At 43.8% G+C, this 25,353-nt stretch overlaps 2 protein-coding genes across 4 annotated transcripts in view; one reads left to right on the forward strand and one right to left on the reverse strand.

Moving 5' to 3' along the window:
- Positions 1 to 13,656, forward strand: part of lpin1b (lipin 1b) — a 35,611-nt gene extending 21,955 nt beyond the window's left edge. Inside the window, exons 12-20 of the mRNA XM_062551031.1 lie at positions 2,057 to 2,146; positions 3,748 to 3,815; positions 3,995 to 4,130; positions 5,377 to 5,525; positions 6,434 to 6,520; positions 7,139 to 7,291; positions 7,975 to 8,089; positions 9,210 to 9,313; positions 11,267 to 13,656. Coding sequence (XP_062407015.1) covers positions 2,057 to 2,146; positions 3,748 to 3,815; positions 3,995 to 4,130; positions 5,377 to 5,525; positions 6,434 to 6,520; positions 7,139 to 7,291; positions 7,975 to 8,089; positions 9,210 to 9,313; positions 11,267 to 11,432 — 1,068 coding nt within the window. The 3' untranslated portion in view covers positions 11,433 to 13,656. The remainder of the gene's footprint in view (positions 1 to 2,056; positions 2,147 to 3,747; positions 3,816 to 3,994; positions 4,131 to 5,376; positions 5,526 to 6,433; positions 6,521 to 7,138; positions 7,292 to 7,974; positions 8,090 to 9,209; positions 9,314 to 11,266) is intronic.
- Positions 13,657 to 13,732: 76 nt separating this feature from the next.
- LOC134097742 (interferon-induced GTP-binding protein Mx2-like) lies at positions 13,733 to 24,587 on the reverse strand. Of its 3 annotated transcripts, none has more exons than XM_062550685.1 (14): positions 24,569 to 24,587; positions 21,046 to 21,140; positions 20,749 to 20,963; positions 20,299 to 20,436; positions 18,910 to 19,064; positions 18,518 to 18,656; positions 18,238 to 18,436; positions 17,735 to 17,813; positions 17,363 to 17,485; positions 17,014 to 17,146; positions 16,515 to 16,673; positions 16,307 to 16,383; positions 14,528 to 14,731; positions 13,733 to 14,168 (listed from the first exon to the last, which is right to left on the reverse strand). In XM_062550685.1, the coding sequence occupies exons 2-14, from the start codon at positions 21,120 to 21,122 to the stop codon at positions 13,944 to 13,946; spliced, it is 1,923 nt and encodes a 640-aa protein (XP_062406669.1). In that variant the 5' UTR covers positions 21,123 to 21,140; positions 24,569 to 24,587; the 3' UTR covers positions 13,733 to 13,943. The 3 variants fall into 3 exon arrangements, with proteins under 3 accessions (XP_062406669.1, XP_062406668.1, XP_062406667.1); XM_062550684.1 differs by lacking the exon at positions 24,569 to 24,587 and adding an exon at positions 22,353 to 22,536; XM_062550683.1 differs by lacking the exon at positions 24,569 to 24,587 and having other exon boundaries at positions 21,046 to 21,221.
- Between the last annotated feature and the right edge of the window lie 766 nt (positions 24,588 to 25,353).

Below are 25,353 nucleotides of genomic sequence, written 5' to 3' on the forward strand. Positions count from 1 at the left end.
GTTGTTTTGGGAAGCTGTCACATTTAGTTTAGTTTATCAGATGTGTTGTTCTAAGTTAATGTAAGTTAATGTGTGTGTGTGTCTGTTAGGGCTTTGACTTTTGGCCAAAAATCATATTCGAAGTTCGTTTGGTTATTAATATCAAACTTCGAATGTATTCGAATATTTGTTAATAATATTTTGACCATTATTTTTATGCTATTGGAAAAACACGCAGCATTCATTAAGCTGAATTTCCTTTTCCTGCTCTCCCTCCGTCTCTCTGTCACTCATGCCTCTGTGTCTCTCTCTCTCTCACACAAACATACACACAGACACACACACACACACACGTTCACAGCCCCTCCACTCCGTGCAGACCGCGTCTGTCTCCATGAAAACAAGATCCCTGGAAGCTTGATTGCACCGACATAACGCTGTTCAGGTGGAGGCACTATGCATACAACTTAACCAAACAGTATAGCCTAAGTAGCCTAAACTCATTCTCCATGGCCCGCTTTCTCTCGTCCTCCCTCGTGCGCGCTCAATGGACACCCGTCCCTCGACATGCATCCTAAACCTTCACAATCGTGAAAGCAATGACGCATAGAAGACAACAAGCTAAATTATCCGGTTAGCATGATTAGCATGCTGCACAGATTAAAACTCTTGCATTCAAGTTGATTGACCATCTCAATACAATGTCTTCCAACTCCAAGACTTAAAAGGGCCTGTCCCAATGAGGAAGTTACTAGCTTACCTTGAAACTTACACACACGTGGGGAAACTGAATAGGCTAGTCAAACCACTCGCTAACATCACCTACAGGAGCCCAGATGAGTAAGCCTAATAGCCTTGCTAATGAGCTCATGATTCACGACTTTAACAGATGTGAGAAAGCCGCTGAATCTGAAAACAAAGTTTGCATGCAAACACATGTACCAAAAAATAATGCTCATAACAGGTTCGAATATTAAGAGCTGCCTAAAATTCGTTCGAATATCATATATTTTTCAAAAATTCGAATTATATTCGAATAACGAAGTTCGGAGTCAAAGCCCTAGTGTCTGTGTGTGTGTGTGTGTGTGTGTGTGTGTGTGTGTGTGTGTGTGTCTGTGTGCGTGTGTGTGTGTGTCTGTGTGCGTGTGTGTGTGTGTGTGTGTGTGTGTGTGTGTGTGTGTGAAAGAGAGAGAACAAGAATGTGTATGTGAGCATGTGTGTGTGTGTGTGTGTGTGTGTGTGTGAGAGAGAGACAGATTGTGTGTGTGTGTGTGTGTGAGAGAGAGAGACAGATTGTGTGTGTGTGTGTGTGAGAGAGAGAGAGATAGAGAGAAATAGAGAGAGAGTAAGCAGTGCATCTGTGAGCGGTGTACTGTAATCTGCTCCACAGCTCTTTCCCTCAATAACCCCCTCTGCCCCCCCCCCTCCCCCCCGCTCTCTCCTCACCCACTGCATGGCTTCCTATTGGCTGTTCAGTTCTCGTGCTTTGAGTGCGCTTGCTCTGCGCTGCACTTCCTCTTGAGTTGCTTAAGGGAGGCATTTGGAGTCATCCCAGTATGTGTTGCCTCACCAATACACACACATACACAAACACACAGACATACACACACATACACTAGCTCTCTCTCTCTCTCTCTCTCTCTGTCTCTCTCTCTCTCTCTCTCTCTCTCTCTCTCTCTCTCTCTTCACACACACACACACACACACACACACACACACACAGAGACATACACACATACACTAGCTCTCTCTCTATCTCTCTCTCTCTCTCACACACACACACACACACACACACACACTCCTTTCCCACACATGCAAAGATGAGCATTAGAGAGCTTAGCCAGACATCTTCTCAGCACACACACCCAACTACCACAACACTTGCCTGTTGATGTATATCACATACGCAGGTAAATACGTGTAGAGCAAGTCTAGAACAAGACAGACACACTCATGCTAATGCTACTACCCATTCTGTGTGCTTGCCTGGGCTGCGTTGGACGTTCAGTGCTTATTTTGCGTTTTGAGTTTTTCAGTTGGTTTCAGCATGTTTGGTTGTGTGCCTTGCCCCCTGCAGGCCACCGTAGAGAGCATCGTGAAGGAGAAGATGCCCAAGAAAGGAGGACGCTGGTGGTTCTCCTGGCGCAGTCGCAGTAGCACCAAAGCGGTACACACACACACACACACACACACACACACACACACACACACACACACACACACACACACACACACACACACACTCCCTTATTAGTAGCACCAAAGCGGTACACATCCTTATGTTCCTCACACACACACACACACACACACACACACACACACACACACACACACACACACACACACACACTCCCTTATTAGTAGCACCAAAGCGGTACACATCCTTCTGTTCCTCTCTCACACACACACACACACACACACACACACACTCCCTTATTAGTAGCACCAAAGCGGTACACATCCTTATGTTCCTCTCTCACACACACACACACGCATACACACACACACACACACTCCCTTATTAGTAGCACCAAAGCGGTACACCTCCTTCTGTTCCTCACACACACAAACACCCCTTAAAGCGGTACACATCCTTATGTTCCTCTCACACACACACACACACACACACACACACACACACACACACACACACACACACACACACACACACTCCCTTATTAGTAGCACCAAAGCGGTACACCTCCTTATGTTCCTCACACACACACACACACACACACACACACACACATCCCTTATTGCACTACAGCAATACACATCCTTATGTTCCTCACACACACACACATCCCTTAGTAGCACTACAGCGATACACATCCTTATGTTCCTCACACACACACACATCCCTTAGTAGCACTACAGCGATACACATCCTTATGTTCCTCAGACACACACACACATCCCTTATTAGTAGCACGGAAGCGGTAATGATCCTTATGTTCCTCAGACACACACACACATCCCTTATTAGTTGCACTAAAGCAGTACACATCCTTGTGTTCCTCACACACATCCCTTAAAAAAAGACATACCGTAATTTCCCAGCAATTAGCTGCGGCTTATACATTGATTTTGCAAAACAATACACTGTTAATACACACACTTAAAGGAATACGCCACCCAAAAATGAAATTAAGCTAGTCTCGGTCACCCCCAGAGTTAGAACGCCGACGAAGCACCGCTAGCTAGGCGCAAAGTTCTCACGTAGCAGTCTTGTAAACTCCCAACTTCTATTTGACTGGAACTTCACGGGATGGGATTCAAGTGGTGCTACGTGAGAACTTTGCGCCTAGCTAGCGGTGCTTCGTCGGCGATGAGGCTGAATATAGTTCCAAGTAAAGATCTGCCCAGGTAATAGTCTCGTTCGATTTTGCATTATGATTTGTACTCGTTTTGAACACACGGCTCCCAAGATATATTTAGAAAAAAATGTAGACGTCTCGGTCACTTTTTTGGAGGACGTGCTCACTGACACCCTTCATCTACAGCAACTGTGCTAAGCTAAAGCTAAAATCGCTGCTCCCAAAGCAGGAGAATGCCCGGACGGATTTTAACCGGGTTTTTTTCACTGTTCTAACTCTGGGGGTGACCGAGACTAGCTTAATTTCATTTTTGGGTGGCGTATTCCTTTAATATGGTACTCATATGGTTTTATTATATGTATAATTCACATGCACTTTTACAGTATGTCATCGTCATCGTAATTTTACAGTACAGTATGTCATCTCTCTTGCATTCTCCATCTCCCCCCAGGACTCTGTGTCAGAGCATGGCACCTGTGGGACTGCAGACCAGGCAGGCAAGATGGTCGCCATGAACAGGTCACTAAAGACAACACTTCGTTAAGATATTCTCTCTTTGTGTTTAGTGCCTGTTCCCTGTGTACATCTGAAATATTGCAGTAGAAGGGTCTGTAGACTTCAGAGTGTTTAGAGTGTTTAGCTGTGCTAACTGAGAGTCAGAAACGTCCAACTGAGTGTTGTATTGGTACTTACTCTAGGAGGAAGGAAGAGTCATCATCCAGTGATGAGGACCACCGAACTGCCAAGCAGACCCAAACCATCCAATCAGAGCCTTCGCTTACTCCAGGGGGCGTGTCTTACAAGAAAACACTCCGCCTCTCCTCCGAACAACTTGTGAGTGTCTGTCTCTGGTGTCACTCTCAACTATTGAGTGATTTCCCTCTATGAGTTATGTAGGTTTACAGTATGAGTTATGTAGGTTTACTGTATGAGTTGTGTAGGTTTACAGTATGAGTTGTGTAGGTTTACTGTATGAGTTGTGTAGGTTTACAGTATGAGTTGTGTAGGTTTACTGTATGAGTTATGTAGGTTTACTGTAGGAGTTGTGTGGGTTTACTGTATGAGTTATGTAGGTTTACAGTATGGGTTATGTAGGTTTACTGTGTATTGATGAGTGATTTTCCTGCACTAGTTGTGTGGGTTTACTGTAGGAGTTGTGTGGTGTATCGACATCATCCACTATCTGTGTGAATATTGCAGTGCCCTGCCATCTTGGTTGCACTAGATGTGATTAGAGTTTCCATTTGCAGCTTGGGGTGCAGTCATTTCCTGCCTATTAACCAATAACCAAGGCTTCTGAATCGATTTAGCTAAATGTCTACAGCTATGAGGTTGTAATATACAGGGATGGGCTATGCATGGCAATGTATGTCTTCCTTCCTCTTTTGGATTAGAGAGCAATGTGATTTGAGAAAGATAAATAAGAGACTGACCACATCCTTGGTTGAGTACTGACTTAAAATAGATTTGTATGACAGCATTGTAAAGGCATTTAAAGCGGCGCGTTCGGCCTAGTCCTCAGTGTTACTCAATCCCAGTGAAGATTTAAAGCGCCATGTTTGGCCTAGTCCTCAGTGTCACTCAATCCCAGTGAAGATTTAAAGCGGCATGTTCGGCCTAGTCCTCAGTGTCACTCAATCCCAGTGAAGATATAAAGCGGCATGTTCGGCCTAGTCCTCAGTGTCACTCAATCCCAGTGAAGATTTAAAGCGGCATGTTCGGCCTAGTCCTCAGTGTCACTCAATCCCAGTGAAGATTTAAAGCGGTGCGTTGGGCCTAGTCCTCAGTGTCACTCAATCCCAGTGAAGATTTAAAGCGGTGCGTTGGGCCTAGTCCTCAGTGTTACTCAATCCCAGTGAAGATATAAAGCGGTGCGTTCGGCCTAGTCCTCAGTGTCACTCAATCCCAGTGAAGATTTAAAGCGGTGCGTTCGGCCTAGTCCTCAGTGTCACTCAATCCCAGTGAAGATATAAAGCGGTGCGTTCGGCCTAGTCCTCAGTGTCACTCAATCCCAGTGAACTTTGACCCCTGACCCTGTGACCCCGTGACCCCTGTGACCCCGTGACCCCTGTGACCTCAGGCCAGCCTGCAGCTGAAGGACGGGCCAAACGACGCGGTGTTCAGCGTCACCACGCAGTATCAGGGAACGTGCCGCTGCGAGGGCACCATCTACCTGTGGAACTGGGACGACAAGATCGTCATCTCCGACATCGACGGCACCATCACCAGGTGAGAAGCCAGCCGGCCGGCTGCACAGACATGACCTCTGAACTCTCAACTCTGAACTCATGTGACTAAAGGACTGTGTGCTCAAGTCACGGAACATCGATGTACAACAGATCTATCTAACAATCAAATGATCAGAAATCAACTCTTCAGGTGTTTCATGAAAACAAGCCTATAGATTATGACTTCCTTTCATTTACAGTAGTCCATCTGTAGTAAGTACGTGTAGAACATGAGTAAAGAACATGAATGGGAGATCATCAGATCCAGTGTGAGGTTCTCTGTGTTAGTGTAGAACATTATGGGAGATCATCAGATCCAGTGTGAGGTTTGAGGTACTCTGTGTAAGTGTAGAACATTATGGGAGATCATCAGATCCAGTGTGAGGTTTGAGGTACTCTGTGTAAGTGTAGAACATTATGGGAGATCATCAGATCCAGTGTGAGGTTTGAGGTACTCTGTGTAAGTGTAGAACATTATGGGAGATCATCAGATCCAGTGTGAGGTTTGAGGTACTCTGTGTAAGTGTAGAACATTATGGGAGATCATCAGATCCAGTGTGAGGTTTGAGGTACTCTGTGTAAGTATGTGTAGAACATGAGTAAAGAACATGAATGGGAGATCATCAGATCCAGTGTGAGGTTTGAAGTTCTCTGTGTAAGTACGTGTAGAACATGAGTAAAGAACAGGAATGGGAGATCATCAGATCCAGTGTGAGGTTTGAAGTTCTCTGTGTAAGTGTAGAACATTATGGGAGATCATCAGATCCAGTGTGAGGTTTGAGCTACTCTGTGTACGTGTAGAACATGAGTAAAGAACATGAATGGGAGATCATCAAGTCCAGTGTGAGGTTTGAGGTACTCTTGTTTGTCCTGCTTTCTCATGCTAATAATGACGCGTCCCCTGTACAGGTCAGACACACTTGGACATATCCTGCCCACTCTGGGCAAAGACTGGACCCACCAGGGCATCGCACAGCTCTACCACAAGATCAGCCAGTAAGCACACACCACTCTCACTCCTGTATTCCAATCAATCAATCAATCAATCAATCAATCAATCAATCAATCAATCATGACCTTCATGAAAGCAGAAATGTATATGCTTGCTACAGACTATACCTGTCTCCTATCTGGGAATGTGATGTATATGTGTGAAGCAGCTGACATAGAAAGTGTGTGTGTGTGTGTTGTAGGAACAGGTATAAGTTCCTGTATGTGTTTGTGTTGTGGAAACAGGTCTAAGTTGTATGTGTGTGTGTGTGTGTTGTAGGAACGGCTATAAGTTCCTGTATGTGTTTGTGTTGTGGAAACAGGTCTAAGTTGTATGTGTGTGTGTGTGTGTTGTAGGAACGGCTATAAGTTCCTGTATGTGTTTGTGTTGTGGAAACAGGTCTAAGTTGTATGTGTGTGTGTGTGTGTTGTAGGAACGGCTATAAGTTCCTGTATGTGTTTGTGTAGTGGAAACAGGTCTAAGTTGTGTGTGTGTGTGTGTGTGTGTAGGAACGGCTATAAGTTCCTGTATGTGTTTGTGTAGTGGAAACGGGTCTAAGTTGTGTGTGTGTGTGTGTGTGTGTGTGTGTGTGTGTGTGTGTGTGTGTGTGTGTGTGTGTGTAGGAACGGCTATAAGTTCCTGTACTGCTCGGCGAGGGCCATTGGCATGGCGGACATGACGCGCGGCTACCTGCACTGGGTCAACGAGAGGGGCACCATGCTGCCGCAGGGTCCCGTAATGCTTAGTCCCAGCAGCCTCTTCTCAGCACTGCACAGGTGAGACACACACACACACACACACACACACACACACACACACACACCATGCTGCCGCAGGGCCCCGTAATGCTCAGTCCTAGCAGCCTCTTCTCAGCACTGCACAGGTGAGACACACACACACACACACACACACACACCATGCTGCCCCAGGGCCCCGTACTGCTCAGCCCCAGCAGCCTCTTCTCAGCCCTGCACAGGTGAGACACACACACACACACACACACACACACACACACACACACACACACACACACACACACACACACACACACACACACACACACACACACACACACACACACACACACACACACACACACACTCACACACACACACACACACACACACACACACCATGCTGCCGCAGGGCCCCGTAATGCTCAGTCCCAGCAGCCTCTTCTCAGCACTGCACAGGTGAGACACACACACACACACACACACACACACTCACACACACACACACACACACACACACACACACACACACACACACACACACACACACACACACACACACCATGCTGCCTCAAGGCCCTGTAATGCTCAGCCCCAGCAGCCTCTTCTTAGCACTGCACAGGTGACACACACACACAAACACACACACACACACACACACACACACACACACACACACACTCCACAAACAGTCTAACTGTCTAACTTTTGGTGTTGCTTTGCAGGGAGGTGATTGAAAAGAAACCGGAGAAGTTCAAAGTGGAGTGTTTGACTGACATCAAGAACCTCTTCCACCCAAACACACAGCCCTTCTACGCCGCCTTCGGCAACCGGCCTACGGTCAGTCCTGGACCTCTCACTCCCAAATGGCCATCGCACAAATACACAATATTGAATTAAACACACACTATGTGAATGCCATTGTGTCATGCAGTGTGAGGCATATATCTGCTCTTTAGCGTATAGATTTAGAGTCAATGGTGGATTTTTCAGGGCTATATAGACATACAGTAGGTTAGGTGGCTGTATGTTTATTCACTATAGTTTGTTGACGGTGGTGGTTGTGTGTGTGTGTGTGTGTGTGTTGGTCTCTGCTAGGACGTGTACTCGTATAAGGAGGTGGGCGTTCCCCTCAACAGGATCTTCACTATACTGTATGTTGTTGACGGTGGTTGTGTGTGTGTGTGTGTGTGTGTTGGTCTCTGCTAGGACGTGTACTCGTATAAGGAGGTGGGCGTGCCCCTCAACAGGATCTTCACTATACTGTATGTTGTTGACGGTGGTGGTGGTGTGTGTGTGTGTGTGTGTGTGTGTGTGTGTGTGTGTGTGTGTTGGTCTCTGCTAGGACGTGTACTCGTATAAAGAGGTGGGCGTGCCCCTCAACAGGATCTTCACTATACTGTATGTTGTTGACGGTGGTGGTTGTGTGTGTGTGTGTGTGTATGTGTGTGTGTGTGTTGGTCTCTGCTAGGACGTGTACTCGTATAAGGAGGTGGGCGTGCCCCTCAACAGGATCTTCACTATACTGTATGTTGTTGACGGTGGTGGTTGTGTGTGTGTGTGTGTGTGTGTGTGTGTGTGTGTTGGTCTGCTAGGACGTGTACTCGTATAAGGAGGTGGGCGTGCCCCTCAACAGGATCTTCACTATACTGTATGTTGTTGACGGTGGTGGTTGTGTGTGTGTGTGTGTGTGTGTGTGTGTGTGTGTTGGTCTCTGCTAGGACGTGTACTCGTATAAGGAGGTGGGCGTGCCCCTCAACAGGATCTTCACTATACTGTATGTTGTTGACGGTGGTGGTTGTGTGTGTGTGTGTGTGTGTGTGTGTTGGTCTGATAGGATGTGTACTCGTATAAGGAGGTGGGCGTGCCCCTCAACAGGATCTTCACTATACTGTATGTTGTTGACGGTGGTGGTTGTGTGTGTGTGTGTGTGTGTGTGTGTGTGTGTGTGTGTGTGTAGGACGTGTACTCGTATAAGGAGGTGGGCGTGCCCCTCAACAGGATCTTCACGGTCAACCCAAAAGGAGAGCTGGTGCAGGAGCACGCCAAGGCCAACGTGTCCTCGTACGTAACCACGCCAACACGTCAGAACCAGGACCCGCCTCACTAGAACACCACACACACACACTCCCCGCCTCACCACACCACACACTTCCCACCTCACCAGAACACCACACACTCCGCCTCACTAGAACACCACACACACACACTCCCCGCCTCACCACACCACACACTTCCCACCTCACCAGAACACCACACACACTCCGCCTCACTAGAACACCACACACACACTCCCCGCCTCACCAGAACACCACACACACTCCCCGCCTCACCAGAACACCACACACACTCCCCGCCTCACCAGAACACCACACACACACTTCCCACCTCACCAGAACACCACACACACTCCCCGCCTCACCAGAACACCACACAACCAGAACACCACCTCACCAGAACACCACCCCACCTCACCAGAACACCACCCCACCCCACCTCACCAGAACACCACCCCACCTCACCTCACCAGAACACCACCCCACCTCACCAGAACACCACCTCACCAGAACACCACCCCACCTCACCTCACCAGAACACCACCCCACCCCACCTCACCAGAACACCACCTCACCAGAACACCACCCCACCTCACCAGAACACCACCTCACCAGAACACCACCCCACCTCACCTCACCAGAACACCACCCCACCCCACCTCACCAGAACACCACCTCACCAGAACACCACCCCACCTCACCAGAACACCACCTCACCACACCAGAACACCACCTCACCAGAACACCACACCACCCCACCACCTCACCACACCACCCCACCACCTCACCAGAACACCACACCACCCCACCAGAACACCCCACCACCTCACCAGAACACCAGAACACCACCCCACCACCTCACCAGAACACCACACCACCACCCCACCTCACCACACCACCACCCCACCTCACCACACCACCACCCCACCTCACCAGAACACCACCTCACCACACCAGAACACCACACCACCCCACCAGAACACCACACCACCTCACCAGAACACCACCCCACCTCACCAGAACACCACCTCACCACACCAGAACACCACCCCACCTCACCAGAACACCACCCCACCTCACCAGAACATGTTAGAATCACACCCCACCATACCACACCACACCCCACCATACCACACCACACCACACCACTCCCCACCATACTTGTACTACATCATACTACACCACACCACACCCCACCATACTACACCATACTATATCATACTATATCATACCACACCACTCCATGCCACATCATACCACACAAAGCCTCACCACACCACACCACACCACACCATCTATTCTAAAGCAAACCAAGTAAACCAAGAACCCACCAACTTCAGCTAAACTGCACTGGACTTTCTGCTGTCAGGACATTCATTAGGGGCAGCCGTGGTGTACTGGTTAGCACATCAGGCTTGTAACCGGAGGGTTGCCGGTTCGATCCCCAACCAGTCCACCACGGCTGAAGTGCCCTTGAGCAAGGCACCTAACCCCTCACTGCTCCCCGAGCGCCGCTGGTTGGGCAGGCAGCTCACTGCTCTGGGTTGTGTGATTCACCTCACTGTATGTTCACTGTGTGCTGTGTATTCACTAATTCGGTTAAATTGGGTTAAATGCAGAGAATTGAATTTCCCTCACGGGATCAAAAAAGTATATATTCTATTCTATTCTATTCTATTATTTCCGCTTTGAGTGTATCCCCTCATTAGAGTGATGTATTGACCGCTGTACCCTTCGGCTTTATCCCCTTATTGCAGCCCCTTCAGGCCTTTTCCTCCCATGCCTCCATCTTGTTTCCTTTCCCCTCTCTCCCTCTGTTTGACCCCTCATCCCTCTCTCCCTCTGTTTGACCCCTCATCCTCTCATCCCCTCTCGCCCTCTGTTTGACTCCTCATCCCTTTTCTTCTGACGGTATGTCGGTGTGTGCGGCTGTCTCACTCTCTGTGTCTGTTCTCCTCAGGTACGTGCGTCTGGGTGAGGTGGTGGACCACGTCTTCCCTCTGCTGCTGAGGTCCAGCTCTTCTGATTTCCCCTGCAGTGACACCTACAGCCACTTCACCTACTGGAGGGAGCAGCTCCCCCTGGTGGAGAGCCCGGAACCGCACCTAGAGACGGGCAGCAGCTGAGCCCCCGCTGGAGGCGTCACTTATGGAGGAATTATCTTCCATCACTGTTACCTGATCAGACCACACACACACACACACACACACACACACACACACAAACACACACACACACACACAGACACACACACATACACACACTCAGACAGACACACACACACACACCCACACACCCACACACCCACATCCCATATCCTGAATAACTCCTCTCCTAGTTCTTTTCATTGACACCTCCAGGGACATTCTCTCTCCATCTTTAAAGTGTTCATGTGTGTGTCTGTGTGTAAGGTTGTACATTTTGATTTCCCGACATAGAGATATTTTGATACTGAGTAATGATGATGGAAAAAGACAAGACAAAGCAAACTGATCTCTGATCAAATGCTCTCTACTTCCTCTTAAATGCGTTTATGCTGATATCATGGAGAGTGTACGTGTGTGTGTGTGTGTGTGTGTGTGTGTGTGTGTGTGTGTGTGTGTGTGAGAACAGCTGATCGCCTCCAACTGGGGTCATGGTCATGAAAACAAGATTCTACGATATGTTGACAATATACACATTTATATTCACATAATGCACATACACATACACATGTTTTGTGCCAAATGTTTTTTTGTATATGCTGTGGTTGATAGAACTTAGAATGTTATTTAAATGACCTTGAGGACTGTTACTGCTATGCTATGGGGACAGTGTTTCCTCGGATTGTAAACTGCTGGAGCTTAAAAAAAAATCTATATTCTATACTGAAAAGAAATCTTTATGTAGAGAGCTAGTTACCTCGCTTTCCCTGTCAACAAAAGGTCACATAGTTTTATAAAGTATGGATGAGACATTGTGTTGCACTCCCCAAATGTATTATACCACATAGACTCCATTATCCTCTCCCTATGGTACCATTTAAAGCACCCTATCACACCACATTATCCTCTCCCTATGGTACCATTTAAAGCACCCTATCACACCACATTATCCTCTCCCTATGGTACCATTTAAAGCACCCTATCACACCACATTATCCTCTCCCTATGGTACCATTTAAAGCACCCTATCATACCACATTATCCTCTCCCTATGGTACCATTTAAAGCACCCTATCACACCACACTATCATCTCCCTATGGTACCATTTAAAGCACCCTATCACACCACATTATCCTCTCCCTATGGTACCACTTAAAGCACCAGTACCATTTTCCAGTTCCTCATTCTGGCTCAGTCAAAGGTCCCTTTCCACATTAGTATGCCAGACTGGACAAAGCAAACTTGAGGCCTAGTCAACTGAAATGGACCTGAAGCCTATAGTCAGCTGAAATGCAAAGCCCATGTGTCTGTGTGTGAAATCCCTGAAACCTCTTGAAAACTGCTGCACTGTAACTTAGCACATGTGATCACAGCGACAACAAGCTTCCTGTCAAAACTTGTATTTCTGTTTATTTGTGCAAAATCCAGTACCTTATCAAATCTTGCGTTCATGTGTGTGTGCCTTTTGCATGACTCAGTGATGCACAGCTTCAGTGGCATATGATTTAGAACGTGTATGTGGATATTTACGGATTTGATGGCTTGTCTGTTTTGATTTTGTGTTTTGTGTAGAACAGTTCTTCACAGACTTCTCAGATGAGTAGAGTTTGCACTGAGGGTATTAAGTGAGTTGATTTTTGACAGGTTATAACAGGCTTGTGTGTGTGTCCCTAAAGCATCACTTTTTGCACTTGTCTTCGAGAAGAAAACAACAACTTTATGAAGTGATAATGAGAGGTAGCTTTGTGAAAACATATTACAACGATATTCTGGTGATGTCACAAGAGGGTTATTGATTAACCCCATGTGTGTATGTATGTATGTATGTATGTATGATCAATTGTTTTTTGTTGCTTAATACTCCTGTGGTCCCTGCAATTCAAGACCTGTAGGACTGTTACTTCTGAACTTATTTGGATTGATTTTGAGGTAGGAACAGACCTGTACTTTACTCTCCGTTATGCATTGTTTCTGTAAATTGAGATTTATTTTTAGATAGATGTGTGTGTGTCATGATGATGGTACATTGTGTCGTATTCTTTCTATGAAAGAGCATCTGAGCAGTGTGCTGTAAGGCCACGGTGATGGCCCCTCTGAATCATATACTCTTGCATGACATTCTTGAGTGGCTGGAACTGGTGAGATATATTTAAAGTACATTCATGTATGTATGTCTGTTAGTATTAATGTCAATAAAATGCCTTTATAAACATATTGAGTGTGACTTACTGTGACTCGCTTTGTAAAGGGACCTGAAAAGAGTACACTGAAGATTTCTAAGTAGTATAGCTCTTCATTTTTATTTCATATTACTACAATAATTTGAGGTGAAATACATGCAGATTTTAAAATACATGAAATACATGCAGATTTTAAAATACATGAAATACATGCTATATTTTAACATCACCAAATGTCGAGAGTAGAGTATTTGATTTGATTATACTGGCAACTTGATTTCATTTCTTGAAAACATGGATGAATCGGGCACTTCAGATGAATCGGCTGAGTTTCTCCTGAGCCTCGCTGAGGCGCTCGATGCGGCTCAGCAGGTCATGGCGGTTGCGGCTGCCGTCCGAGCTCTCGCACAGGGCCTTCTCTAAGTCCACCCCCTCGATGAGGCCCAGCATCTCACTGCACAGCACCCGAGCCGACTCCTTCAGCAGGAAGAACCGGATCAGCATGGGGATCTGGTCCGCTAGGCGCTGAATCACTATCTGAAAGAGAGAGAGAGAAAAAAGAAAGAGAAGAGAGTCAGGTTAGTCGGGCCATCCTGTCCTCATGTTTGTTTGTTTATTTCACTATAGAAATGTATGAATTTGAATCACTTTTAGCACCATTTCTGATTTCTGAAACTTTCAGCTACACTCGTCCCAACTGTCTCTTGAACTGATTCCACTTTGTTCAGTACACTTCAAATGCCTAATCTAAAAGGACAAGCACCAAATGCTTTGGGTAGTTACAGAATACCTACAAGTTTATAAGGAGGATGCAGTGTCTTCTATTGTCTCCTTGTGTCCATAAGTAACTACAAGTCTAATTTCTGTCAGATATATGGTTTGGAACGACAATGCACCTCATAATATGATTGGAACATCTCTGGGTATTTGTTTCTCGTGTCAAAATCAGCCCAGTTCACAGGTGAGGATTCCTCCATCTTTGTCAGGGACTTGAGGTAGATGGTGTCTTGTGTGTAGACCAGCTTCTCCATCTCAAACTGCTCCCGGATTCTCTCCTCCACTTTGGCCTCTTGTCTTGACTGAATTTTGTCAATCTTGTTCTGAATGATTAATGACATCACGTAATTTTGACTGACACATCTATGGTGATGAAGAGAGTGAAGTTGAAGACTGATTTGTTTGTGTTGAGCTTGAAATATTCACTCAATGAAATGGTAACATCTTATTGTTACGCCCCTCTGCACCACCACTGGCCCTGCAGTGACAGTGCAGCAGCCTTTGGGTGGTGAATGGGCAAATCGGCCTAATTGTGTACACCTGACGGTGTGCATAAGAAGCTCCAGAGTTGGCCTTCAGAGATTGGCATTTTTGTCCACACCAGAGCAAGCCATGCTCGTGGGTGTGTGTGTCTTTTTAGAGTGCATGAAAATGCACTCTACTGTTATGCTGTTTATTCTTATTATCGATATTATTATTATTCTTCTTCAGACACTTTTTGTGCGTTCAATTCAGCTTCAACTGTTCGACGTAGAAACTTCATTCAAACTGCGCTGCGTAGGTCTTACTTAGGTGACTTCAGCTATGTAATTTTCATCTTCGAAAACTTTATCGTTTATTTTATATGAATTTTTTAAAACATTTTTTCTCCCATAGACTTAACATTGGATTATGACATCACAATGAAGTCGTTAAGCAATTAGAATCTTAAGCCAGGTGTTCAAAGCCACCTGGCAGCAACTCTCTGTCTCAGGCTTTCTGGCTCTCTTAAGCTCTCTCAACTGTTTCCTCTACCCACAACTGTTTCAAAATAAAAGTCCTCATCATTTTTGCATTTTCATGCACTCGTAATTTCCTTGGAATTACATGTCTAGTTTTCTATATTATACCCCTAGATTTTAGTGTGTATATACATTTATTGCAATAAACAACCTTATTTTTGATAAACCCTGATGTCCGTCTCCATATTATGTTGCGGCTTCTGAAACACAGTTCCTGGACCTACCAAATTAACTAGACTGACATCACTATATCTTCTGAGGCATACCGGGCTCGAGGCTAACACTAAACTCAGTTAACCAAGGACAGCCTACTGCAGCAGTCTGAAGCGTGCCCCCTCCCCGGGGTAGCCTCCATGCAGACTAATCTGTCCAGGAAGTGCAAAAACAGACATTAACAAAAAACAAACGCTAAACAACCATACTCACCAAAACAACATAGAAAAACCAAAACTCTAGTCCAGTCTCCATAGTAAAAAAGTTCAAAATCCTGGACGAGCCCCCAATTATGTTACGGCCGGCTCAGAAGCCGCAACATAATATGGAGACATACATCAGGGTTTATCAAAAATATAACCTTTTATTGCAATAAATAAATATTCACTCTAAAATCTAGGGGTTTACTATAGAAAAAAAGACACACACGCCCACGAGCATGGCTTGCTCTGGTGTGGGCAAAAATGCCAATCTCTAAAGGCCAACTCTGGAGCTTCTTGTGCACACCGTCAGGTGTACACAATAAGGCCGATTTGCCCATTCACCACCCAAAGGCTGCTGCACTGTCACTGCAGGGCCAGTGGGGGTGCAGAGGGACGTAACACTTATGTCAAGATGTCAAAGATGATATGGTGATATGATATGATGATACAGCATTGTGATATTATTCATATTCATACGTACCACTGCAACACAGTCAAGGAAGGGATAGGTTGAGAAGCACATTTTGGAGATGTCAATGAACTGCGCCTGGACAGTTTCTAGAAAAAATATTTGAACATTACTATAATGGTGTATCTATACCAACAACTGTCAAGTGTATTACTATATTACTAAACTACTTGAAAATATTCAGTTGTTCATGGAGTGACTTATTTGGGACTTTAGTTACCTCTAATGATTTTCAAAGTGTCCAGTGCAGGGCCCAATAGTTTCATCACCAGCCTCTGGACGACAATCTCAAACACTTTGTAGTCGCTGAAACCAGGGAGCTCTCTTCCCCTGTGCTTCAGGTCGTACTCCTTTCCCACATCTTCCATCATTTTACCAACTGTTGGATAAAGTCGCCTAAAGGTGAATGGGTAAGACCTCATGCTTGCTGCTGCTCCCAAAAGTGATTTATTGGCACAACGTTTCGATCGTTTTGGTTGAAACGTTGTCAATCACTTTGAGAGCAGCAGCAACAGTGTGCAGGTACTTTTTCCATTTTTTCGGTTTCCATTTTACCCTGCCCCTGTAAAAAGTTGGATGTGCGTGCACTCTCTGCAACTTTAAAACCTCATGCTTGTCATGATTGTGAAAACATATTCTTCTAGACCAGTCAAGGGAGTACATTTTTGTAATTAAAAAAATATATAATTGAATTGGTGTTGTTTTTGTGAGAAACGTACATGACGCTTGACTGCATTGAAGGTCATCGCTCCACCTCTGGAAATGGCTGCGCAGGATAATGAATAGGTTTTCCTCATTCACCACCTCACCAGCACTCAAGCTGTTGATGTTCTCATTGAACAATGACAAGATCTGTGAAGAGATAAACACAGCTGATGTTGTATGCATACTTAAAGCTGTTGGTGATGCAACTCAATCTGATTCAAAAGACATTGCCGTTAATGCACATTTTTTAATGCACAATTTCTTCACAATCTCTCAAACAGTTTTTCCCTCGGAAGCATTATTCATTCAGAGTTATAGAGAGGTTTTCAGAAATAATCTGTATAGAGATCTTGCTGTACTTACATCAACCAGATATGCTTTTTTCTGCTGTGGTTCTGAAGGAGGACCTTCTGGGCATTCACTTAAGAGTTTCCTCGAATTCCAGAGATCCATCTTAACCTGCTCTGACAATGTTGGCAGAGCTTTCTGAAACACACAGAGAGAGAGAGAGAGAGAGAGAGAGATACAGTATATATATACTGTATATATATATATATATATATAGTAGGCTATACAACTAAAAATAGTTACATGACTTAAAATGTAAAAAAAAATATGGCAAAACATTTAGTTTAGTTTCAAATGCACACACTGTAACTACCCTTTTTATACGTAGAAATCTCAGTATGCATCCTAACTCGAAGACTGTACCGTATGCCTCTCTTCAATACTTACTTTGATGTGGTCTACCAAGTCTTGGGTCAGTTTGGTAGCCAGGCATTGGGTTGTGGCTTTGTCTTCTTTAAGAAGTACTCTATGAGGCAATTATTTTATTATTATATTGTAAGAACATTGTTTGTTGTCAAGTTTGCAAAAACAACATTGGAATCAACAAATTTGCACTTCTACTAAATCATTATCTGGGATAATGTATAGAACGCAGGTCATTATCGGGAAAATAAGTACCGACAGGGCGAACCGGACCCTGACGCGCCTTTGGTGCCCTACGCACAGTGAGTAATGCGCGTGGTGGTAGCGGCGGCACTGACTGGAATTTACAACGGCATGGAACGCAATTCAGCCAATCCTAATCAAGGACCAGAACTATCCGTTTTAGAAAAACAAACAAAATATATCAATGAAACTAACATTCGTCTTGTCCAATCTATCTGGATCCAGTCCAAGGGAAGTGGTTTTCAAACAAAATAACAATAACTTTAATTATAAGAACCACCTACCTGAAGTACTTGTGTTGTCTGAAGAAATCTGTCTCCCTCTTGGTGGCCTCAACTAGAGACACCTTTTCCTGAATTTGCTGCTGACCACGGCATTTCACAACTATGTAGCCTTTGCTCAGCGGGATGACACGATTATGAACAATATCCAGAACGTTCTTTTCTGTGCCACGATCTACCAGGTCTGGCTTAGTCAGAATAGCTGTAAAGACAGATTAGTGTAAATAATATGAATTGTATAATTATTTTCTCATCTGAACATAGCTAGTTAAATGTCTATTACCCAAAGTTCTTTTCCCATCAGCATCAACTTCCTGGGCCATCTTGAGAGCTTCAGTTGTTGCTATATCAACATTACATGGGACCACCACCAAGTTGATTGTTTCACTCTTCTCAATAAAGCTGAGGATGAGCCTTTTAATCTACAACAGACAAACTTCTGAGGTCAATCGTATCCGTATTTCTGTGTGTTTGTGTGTGTGTGTGTGTGTGTGTGTGTGTGTGTGTATGTGTGCGTGTGTGTGTGCGCATAAAATGACATGCTCATTTGTTATCATAATCATAATAAATTCACCATATCACAGATTTTCTCCCCGACTCAAATGAGCAAAACGTTATTTAAAAGATGAAAAATAAAAAAATAAAGATAAAAAATAAAAATAAAAATCCCCTCACCTGGTCTCCAATGTCCTCAGGCTGTCCTTTAACAGGAACCCGGGCAATGCCGGGTAAATCAATCAGAGTGAGGTCACACACATCAGGGGACAGGATCTCCAGACTAATCAGCTCATCACAGATCCCAACACCGTCTCCAGCCAGCTCATTCTGGGCTAACGGACACATTGAAGAAGGGATCCTCAGGTCACTTTGACAGAATAATTCCTGCTCTTAGACAACTTCATATTGTAAAGCTACAGTGTTGCTTGAACGTTTGTGAACCCATGCTAAAGTTGACTAAAAAGGGGAATAAAACATCATCTTTTGGAAATTGATCTTAATGCCTTATTGCTGTTCTTCTGTAAAATACATTGTGCATATACAGTACAGTACGCACCTCTATTTTATAAAATTATCTCTCAATGCAAATCAAACCAGCTATTAGGCTAACTAAAATAAAACCATGCCAGTCTCTGGGTATGTTGAAGTGTATGTTTGTGATGAAGCGGGGCTATTCTAATTCCAAACGCCAAGAAAACTTTATCAGGATGTATAGTACCCTGGATCCATGAAATAACGGGCCTTTAAAGGATTGGCGATTTCATCGCCGGTTTCGCTTTCATTTTCGCTCGTTTTATGCTTGCATATTTCTCTGCAGAGCTTCCCCTACAGCTTTAGCGTGTATATTTGACAAAAGTCCTCAATCGGTCAGTCTGCCGTGCCTTTTCATAAGACTTTACATGACACTTCCTGGAGTAGAGCATGGGTGCGTGCCCGGTGTCTCTTGAAGTTGCAAGTGTGGTTTTACCGCTACAGACCACTAGAGCGGCCAAAAAAAACACTGTTCGACCGGTAATGACTCATTTAATCATATATAACAAGATGGAACGAATTGATGAACTGAAAAACGTTGCATAGTATACCTTTAAGGCATTAAGATCAGATGGGTGTTTTATTCCTCTTTTTAGTCAACCTAAGCATGGGTTCACAAACTTTGAAGCAGCACTGTACATCTGTCTCCAAATTTCTAAAATGTAAGTGTAACATGTGACATTGTAATCAACAATAACAGCATCAGCAAGAGCACCATGACCGTATCACTATGCCGCCATATTGTTGTACACGATTGCCTCTGTAATGCCTCAACACTACCGAAGGCTGTGGCAGTACTTTTCAGCTACAGTACTAACATTTATATGGATTAACTGATTAGATTTCAGAGATCAAAAGTCAAGATCACAATGATGTACAGTATGTATACTGAAACGAATGTGGTATACAGAGGCATGCCAATTCAGGGTGATCGTTAGTTTTGCTTTTTTGTCACTTCAGATATTCTTTACTGTATATTCTAGAATTTATAAGTGAGGACCTTAGTGGTAAAAAACACCAACAGCTCCATCCTACCTGCATTAACATATTCCTCAACCATAGAGGGGTCAGTGAACTCAGTAGTCATGTCTTTGTAGGAGATGATGGCTTTCCACTCTGCCCTTTCTGACAGCTTTCTCAGCTTCAGCATCAGTGGGCATCGAGTGACAATTCCTGAACAAAAAGAGATATTTTTTTATTGTGAAATCAATGTTTAGTTAGAATCTTCGCTTGACCTTAAAATAACTCTAGGCTTATTTGATCTCAATATGTTATCTCATTGCCAATAACCTTGTTACACATGCAATATTCTGCCAATTTATGGCACATCAAACACACCACATGCATTGTACAATGGTCACAGAGAAAAGTGCAACATGCATGTGTGAGTACTTTCTAATGTACTCTAGCTCTGCAATACTTGCTGTATAGTGGCAATATTTGCAGTGAATGTGTTCATAGAGACCAGGCTGAGTCAGTTCTCACCGCTGCCTCTGGGGAGAGCCACTCCAGACAGCGCCTCCAGCACAGAGCTCTTCCCTGAGCTCTGGTCTCCAATCACAGCTATCGCAGGCAGGGCCAGATCCTCATTGATTCCCATAAGGCGGAGGGAGTCGATGAGGTCTAAATAGGGTCGAACTCTCTCATTCAGCTGGCTGTGGAATGTTCCCTCCATTTCATTGTTCGACCAAGAGAAATATCTAAAAAGATGTAGAAATATAAATATCTATAGAAGTAAAAATCTGATATGGTGTTATTGAATGTGATCAGCATAATGCATACATTTTCGATGCCCTCTCTTCAGTAAGGGATGGCTTTTCCTCTTCACTGACACTGTCCACTGAGCTCCGTTGGTCCATTGTTTTGTAGATTGGTGCCTTAATCATCAAAAGCAAGAGGGACTTATACAGTATGAAGTTGAAACTGATTTAAATATAAGCAAGACAGCGATAATACAAATCTGATGAAACAACAGAAACTACATGGTGATTTAAATGATACATTCTTACATAGTTTAGTTATTCTAATCATTGTATCAACTATGGTTTTATGGAATTTAACTTGTTATGGAACTCCTAATTTTGGGGTGTTTTTGCCCGCATTGCACATCATCAGGAGGGGACTGCTCCCACATACTTTGGCCCACCATGACAAACCTGACCTCTACTGAAACCTGACACTCAGAGGTATTATATGAAACAGTCTGTTTGACTGTGTGATGTACTGGCAAAGGGTTAGGCTACAGAGGCTTGAATATTGTTTTCTCTTTCAGCCGGTAACATACATCTCTGGAACTGCCCACATTTGGGCCCTCTAGATCACCATGTCAGCCTTAAAACACAACTAACACCTAACACCAGGTCTTGTGAGCCTGTAACTCAAAGTAGATTACTATGGGCTAAAATATGGAGTTTTCACAAATTTATTTGTGTTGAAATACCTATGCGAGTCATTTTTAGAAATCTGCCAGAGTAGCAAATTAATATGTAAAGTTATCCTTTTTCTTTGATTCTATGACAGTCAGTGTCATGCAAAAGTGGATAAAACTAGAATCTCCAGAATGTTAGCTTTCATTTGACACCAAGATTATGTTTCTACTCAAAGGGGTTCTTGTGTAGTAAGGGTTTTATTGTTTGTATGCACCATCAAATCTCTGAATTCTTTTGGCCGAAATGACTATTTCCTTGTTTGAATGGATTTGGAAGGGCTAGCTCTATGGTATATCCGGTAGTGTCACATATCAATCGATCCGTCTAACTCTTAGCATCCCGGAACCGTCGGTCCCATCTCCGAGACTTGCTGCAGTCCCGCGTTATCGTCATTCAAAGCGGAGGTCCCTGATTGACAGCTTTCTTGCATCTAAAAGTACTGACAGTAAAGTAGGGGTTTCTTATGTGATTCCTGAAATGGACCTAGCTATAGCGAAAAGACTGAGTGATAACCTTGCTGTGTATACAGCTGAAATGGTGGGCATATGGCTAGCTTTGCTGTGGCTAGAAAGTAGCAACTATATGGAAGCAGTGATTGCCTCAGATTCAAGTGCAGCTCTAATAAGCATCCAGAACTTTCAGTCTGAGTCAAGGGAAGACCTTATAATAGAAATTCTGCAATTAGCATATGGGTTGCAAGCGTCAGGAAGGAGGGTGACGTTCATATGGGTTCCAGCTCATATAGGTGTTGAGGGGAACGAGCTGGCTGATGAACATGCGAAAAAAGCAACAGAAAAAGAGGATATAGACATTAACATCAAATACAGTAAGGCGGAGGTAAAAAGTATGGTTAAGGCTAGGATCACACATAAATGGCAGCATATATGGGACAATGGATGCACAGGGAGACACTTGTATAGAATACAAGGGAAAGTGGGGAAAGGCACACACACTACCAGGTCCAGGTGGGAGGAGAGTGCACTGACAAGATTGAGACTGGGTCACACAAGACTTAACAGCACATTATTTGTAATGAAAAAACACGATAGTGGTCTCTGTGAGTATTGCCAGAGTCAAACGCCAGAAACGGTAGAACATGTTATTCTCCATTGCAATAAATACCATCAAGCAAGACAGAGATTGAATGATCAGCTGGTAGCAAATAATGTGTCCTTTGATCTGAAGACAATATTGCAAAGTAACTCAGGGGATATTTTCGGTTTTTTACTTTCTTTTTTGAAAGATACAAACCTCCTGAAAAGGATATAAAATCTTTTTTTTTGTTCTAATTTGTTTTGTTTTTGTTTGTTTTGTTTGTTTTATTTATTTGTTTATTTGGGTTATACTAGTGCAGACAAAGATCCTTGAATATCCTGAATATCTCTGTAGAGTAGTGAATCCTGTTCCGTACTCCAGTCAAGTGGTGGCGGTAATGCACAAAGAAAAGGTGCCAACCGCCAATAAAATCAGAAGAAGAAGAAGAAGAAGACAGCTTTCTTGCCCAATCCCCTCCGGTTACGGATATCTCGACAACCAAAGGTCGCAGAGAGACATGGGAGGGCTCTATGAATGCGGAAGAGGCAGACGAATCTTCCGATGTTTTTAGCTTAGCGATAGCACTTTGCTATGGAATGCTACGCGGCTATACAGATAAGTTTCAAGTCGCAGATTATTTATTTCTAGTTTGTTGCTTTTGTATGAACTGTATTATACATCTACCAAACGTATTATGGATAAAACAACGTGGATATTCCATTACTATGGGTTCTTACGGACATGTGAAGGCCCAGCATTCTATGGTTGGCAGATCGCTATGGGGTCGTACAAGGACTGTAAGGTAAGGAGTCACTGATTCGAGATGGGTTTGGTGGGAGGGGGGGTACAGTACAGTACAGTACAGTAAGTTTTTTTTTTTTTTCTTTTCATAACGAACTATACATATCTTGATTCGTGAGAGTCTAAGCTTTCAACCGATATGTGACATGACTATAGACCTCTGAAGTTCGCCTACAAAAAAGCTGCCATCTTTGAGATTCGGTATCTGGCGATTTTTCCTATGGGAAAATAACATGGGGATTTTGAATTATCGCACCTGTTAAACTCACGCGGGGACGATATAGTCTTAAATAAAGACGTTTTCCTGAACACACTTTTGTCCTCTGCCTTCTTGTGCATTCTCTGATCTCCGGTACGTGAAGTCGGCACACTTTGATTTTTGCTACCCCAGAGCTAACTGGCTAACTAACTTAATGGCAAGTTGCATTGCAAGTTAGCTCTGGGGTAGCGAAAATCAAAGTCTGGCGCCTTCGCGTACTGGAGATCACATATTACTCTCGAAGGCAGAGGACAAAAGTGTGTTCAGGAAAACACCTGAATTTCCGATTTTGTCATCCCCGCGAGAGTTTAACAGGTGTGATAATTCAAAATCCCCATGTTAATTTCCCATAGGAAAAATCGTCAGATACCGTAACTCCATATATGGGCAAAGATGGTAGCTTTTTTGTAGGCGAACTTCAGAGGTCTATGGAACTTCGTGATATGATGCCTAAAATTATGGGAGGGGGGAGTGGGGGAGGTGTGGGGGTGGGGGGTGAGTCGTGAGCGGCACCCCGATCCATGACTGGATAAACTGCATTCTGCTAAATTGATAGGTAAATAGGATCTATTGATAGGTTAAAAATATCAAGCCATATTCCTGTCAACAAGTAAACAATTATATTACTCATACTGTATAATAATATGAGTAATATAAATAACCAATTTCACTGTGTTAGGCCTACTACAATTTCAATTATTGAAGTTTTTAGTCCTTTAGTTTTGGACACTTGAAGCAGTCTCATCTATGATATTCTATCAGTAAAAATAATCGGACTCACCTTACGTCTGCAAGTTGTTTGGATTAAGTGAGCGCTAAGTGAACGCATTTTTATAGGCATACCATTTGAACTGAAATTGAAAGAGAAATCTGAGGAATTTCCACACTAACATGACTGAATGAAACATGACAGCTGATGTTGCGGTCACAAAAACGTGAGTGAAATTGCAATCAAAGCACCCACATCCAATTTAAAAAAACATGTTGATTACCGATCACGAATCCTCTTTTACATCAAGATGACACAGCACCTCTTTTACAGGCCATGGCACTGTAAAAAAAGGAAAAATCAGGGCTGTCCAATGTATCAAATATTAATAAATGACAATACATGAAACAGTTCTGGATGAAACACATCCTTATTTTGTTAAAATAGTCATTCCATTTGAGTGATCAGCTTTTTTAATTGAATCAAATAAGGTAAAGGAAAATATAGTTGTCACATTTACCAAACCACAAACCATTAAATTGAACAAACTCATGTTTTTCTTTCAAACACAATGATATTATGTTGAACTGGCATATTTTGCCACAACAATGAATTCATCAAACAAAATCATATTAGTTCAATGTGAAGCACTTTAGTAGCCTACTGAACAAGAAAGGCAAATGAACACATTTTATGCCTTGGTGTCACCATTACATTGTTTCCCCATGAGCCTTTGCAAGAACACTGAGATAATCATGCAGCTAACAGTGTTGCCAAACGTTTTCTCATGAGTTTCTTAAGGACTATGCTTAGAGACCAGTAGAATTTCAGTCGAGTTTTATCTTATGTTATGCTTT

This window comes from Sardina pilchardus, chromosome 12 (genome assembly GCF_963854185.1).
Source record: "Sardina pilchardus chromosome 12, fSarPil1.1, whole genome shotgun sequence".
NCBI lineage: Eukaryota > Metazoa > Chordata > Actinopteri > Clupeiformes > Clupeidae > Sardina > Sardina pilchardus.